General features: G+C 49.7%; 1 protein-coding gene across 1 annotated transcript in view; it reads right to left on the minus strand.

Annotated features, from left to right (window-relative positions):
- Positions 1 to 1519: 1519 nt before the first annotated feature.
- The window catches only part of Cby1 (chibby family member 1, beta catenin antagonist), a 4902-nt gene continuing 2303 nt past the window's right edge, over positions 1520 to 4118 (minus strand). Inside the window, exons 2-4 of the mRNA XM_013348786.2 lie at positions 3727 to 3892; positions 3526 to 3644; positions 1520 to 2205 (exon numbers count right to left, since the gene is read on the minus strand). Of these exons, the coding sequence (XP_013204240.2) occupies positions 2125 to 2205; positions 3526 to 3644; positions 3727 to 3892 (366 nt within the window). The 3' untranslated portion in view covers positions 1520 to 2124. The remainder of the gene's footprint in view (positions 2206 to 3525; positions 3645 to 3726; positions 3893 to 4118) is intronic.

Here is a 4118-nt window from a genome sequence, read left to right on the forward strand (position 1 = left end):
TCTCTCTCTGTGAAATCTAGGTGAGAGAGAAATGAGAGAGGCGAGAACGAGGAGGGGCACCTGGGGCAAAAAGCCAGGCAGATGGAGAGAAGCAATGAAAGCTACACAGAAGGGAGAAATATGTCCCGAGGCAAAAGGTAGATAAAGAGAAACAGGTTAAGTTAAAAGCACTAGCCAGAAACATGCTTAAGCTAGGCCAAGTATTCAAAACTCTAAGTCTCTGTGTCATGATTTGGTGGCCCACATGATCCCGAAGGGTTCATCCACAGCCCTTTCTCTTTCAGCCAGCACTTCACTAGAACGGTTTCGTCACCTGGTGACCAGTACTCATGAGAATTAAAAACAGATGTCCAGCATCATAGTTCTCAATAAATGGTTGCTGAAAGGTGGCCTGGACACCAGTAAACCCCACTGCTCCACAGTCCTTATTTATGTAACATACCGGGATCCTTTCAGGATTTCTTCAGTACTAAGTATTCACTTGGGCTGGCAAGATGACCCATGGGATAAGGACAGAAGTCACCAACTTGACAACCTGAATTTGATCCTCATGACCACATGGGACAAAGAGAACTGACTCCGAAATTTGTCTTCTGACCTCCACATGGAGCAGAGGGACACATACAACATACCCCATAAAAACAAATAAATAAAATGTAATGGAATTAAAGTTGAAAAAAGAGGCTGGACGGTAGCACTTAGGAGGCAGAGGCAGGTGGCTCTCTATGAGATGGAGGTAGGCCTGGTACAGAGTTCCAGAATAGTCAGGATTACACAGAGAAACCCTGTCTGGATAAACAAAAAGGGGTGCAGAGTAGACTTCAGGTTAGGCACTCGCTAGGGGTCAGGAAGTGAGGCTGTGAGCTGAAGTTCTCCCTTCGCCTCTGTCCACCCCCCTGCAGCACTCTGTAAGCCAAGCCTCGGCGCAGGCTGTCCCTCCGTCACTATGGGCTGGGACTCAGAGGCCTCCAGCACTTGCACTGTTGTGTGAAGCGGTTTACCAAAAAACCAAACTGGTCTCTGAACACTGTCTCCTAGGGCACAGCTAGGCATGCTAACAGGGCTGAACTGAGGGGGTGTGAGACTGAGTGCAAAGGACTGAGCCTACTGCCAGACTCAACACCAGCCCAGAAGGAGGGACCCACTGAGGCAGTCCCCAGTTTAAAGCCCTGGGCTCCATGCCTCAACCTGTGTCCCCTGCTCGACTCTAACAATGAGATTCCCCTCTGGCTAGATAAGACTAGATCACACTGGCTTGGGCACTGATTCCCATGCCACCCACTCCTCACCAGGTCTGGACCACATAGTGGGCCACCAGTGCCAGCTCCCTAAAGCAGCGGAATTTGAGCGTGAAGTCATTATTTCTCTTCTAGGGTGGCTTTCCACTTCAAGGTGCTGTTTCCCTAACTCTAAAATTATTTTGGTGGAGCAACAAAAAGTTAGAACCCAGCTCTGCTCATTTTGGGGAACCCACACTGGTTTCGTTTTTGTTTTTGTTTACCTATTTTGCTACACAGAGATTATTGAACACCATTTAATAAAAATAAAAATAGTCGAAACAGAAAGCAGAGTAAATTACAATGTGCTGTGAGGGCAGAGGTTGCTGCTGGGAAGCTGATGGCAGAAGAGGCTGTGGACTTGGGGATGGGGATTCTTTGAAGGCAGAGAGAGCACGGCTGGAGAGGACAGAGAATGCAGAGCCACTTACTGTGCACCCTCACGTGAAGTGTAACTGGTGTGAACTGGAACTAGTGCCAGACCCCAGTGTGAAGAGGTGAACTGCCAACTGTCTGAACACAGCGACTCTGAGACAATGGACAGCTGTATGCTGTCACCTGTAGACAGCAGTCAAGGGCTATTTTCTAGACCCGCCTGGGGTTTGCTTTAGATTGAGACCCTGGGCAATGTGCCTGTGGTGCCTCCCAAGCTATGGCCCTGGCTTGGAACCTTGGTTTCTTCCATCCCATGCCACCTCCCTGTCCCCAAGTCCAAGGGAGTTAGGGTCTGTGAATGCTCACTCTCAGGGCAAGTCTATTAATTTGACTGAAAATCAAAGGGCTCTGCCACATCCTCCTCCCCGGGGGTCAGTGGTGACTTCTAATCTAGCGAGCCTGTCCAGGCTCTTCACTTCCTCCTGCGGTTGATGATCTTCAGTTCGTCCAGTTCTTTGTCCTTTAAGTGGGACTCGGCAGTGGTCTGTGATAGCTGGAAGGGAAGCATCGGACTGTTACAAAGGAAGCTATGTCAGGCCATGCTGCCGGCTTGCACAGCTACTCAGCCCCAAGGAAAGGCCTGCCATTCCTCACCCAGCTGGCCTCTTCCACAGGAGAGCCTTGGCAGTCAAAGGAATTACTCATATTCAAGCCCTTGGCACTCCCGTCATTTACGGCTGTGTGGCACGCCACATGTGAAGGCTGAAAATGACAGATACCGGGCACTCTACAGTTAGGGGACCATAAATCACTTTGACTTGTATTCCTCATGCAATGGCACCTAGGGAATAAGCGCCTAGGGAACAATACTGTAAAAAACGTCAGGGGAATGGGACGCTCTAAAAGTGATGCTTCTTTCCTTACCAGGATCTCTGACTAGGCTTTACAGCAGAAGGAAGTTGTCATTGATCATGAAGACAGAGGGCGATCTCTACTTCCAGAGCAAGTGTGTGGCTTGCATTAGCTCTGTGAAGTAAGAGCTACTCTGATGTGTAGTGATATCTTGTTTGTACAAATAAAGCTTGCCTGAAGATCAGAGGGTGGAGCTTACTGCTAGCTAACCATAGAGGTCTGGAGGTCTGTACAGACAAGCAGGAAGTGATAAGGTGGGAGGAAGCAGGAACTTAGTCTCTTTTCAGCTGGGAAGTTGAGTAGGTAAGAGGGCTGTGGTTTTGCTCCTTCTCTCTGATCTCACAGCATGCCCCCCAATATCTGACTCCGGGCTTTTATTATTAAGACCTATTAGAATTCATGCTACACTGAGGCCAGTTGCCCTGCTGTTGGCTAAGGTGAACAGCAGTTAGCCAGCAGGACAAGAAAGCTTCCCATCAGCTCCATCACGTCTGCCATCACTATGTGCAAGCACAGCCAGGCCCAGGAGACACAAGAGACTGACATTAATTGGGCATGCACACTCAGCAGGTCTGCATTGGGCACTAACTTAGTCTGTGTGAGGCAGGATACCTCCATACCATGGAAGGACACCCCCACCTGAGATGCCTTCATCATAATCTTCATTCCTGACACTACCCTGGGGCATTCGGCTCACATACTTCTTCATCCGAGAAACTCTCCACTGGATAGACCTCTTCCCCTGGGCCAATGCCAGCCTCTGCTTAGACTAAAGGACACCCTTCCATAGGCACAGGCATTGTGGGTATTGTTACACATCCCTGTTCCAGCTTTTAGTGGCAAGGTTGACTTTTATGTACCCAGCAAATGAGCCCTTGGGAAATCAATTAGGTGGCTTGACTCAAGACAGAGCTTCCTTGAAGGGGACACCTAGGCGTCCCTTCCAGATTGCCTTGCTCACCATGTCCAGCAGAATGTCCACTTTCAGCCGCAAGAGATTGTTCTCTTCTTCCAGCTGCTGGTTCCGTTTGCGCAGGCGCTGAGTCTCCCTACGATCCACACCTCCACTAATCACTGTGTCTAAAGGAAGCATGGAACAGGAGTGAAAAGGGGCGATTCCTTCTGCTATCCTGATCACCAAAGCTGCAGGAGGGCCTCTCACCTGCTACCCACTGGCCATTTTCAAACTTCAGGTTTTGCCCCGCCAGGTTCATGGTAGGAGTTCCATAGTCAAGGCCCAGCTCCAATTCCCGCGTTGACCGATCTAACTGTGGTAAGAGACTATGACGGCTCAGGAAGTCACAGAACAAGAGCTCACACCCCAGCTTCTCCCATTAGTTCTAAACCCAACAAACAGGCGTCTATCCTCCCACCAGTACTTAGCACCTTGAAATATATATATATATAAAATTTAGCCGGGCGATGGTGGCGCACGCCCTTAATCCCAGAACTCGGGAGACAGAGGCAGGCGGATCTCTGTGAGTTCGAGACCAGCCTGGTCTACCAAGGGAGTTCCAGGACAGGCTCCAAAGCCACAGAGAAACCCTGTCTCGA

This window comes from Microtus ochrogaster, chromosome 15 (genome assembly GCF_000317375.1).
Source record: "Microtus ochrogaster isolate Prairie Vole_2 chromosome 15, MicOch1.0, whole genome shotgun sequence".
Taxonomy (NCBI): Eukaryota; Metazoa; Chordata; class Mammalia; order Rodentia; family Cricetidae; genus Microtus; species Microtus ochrogaster.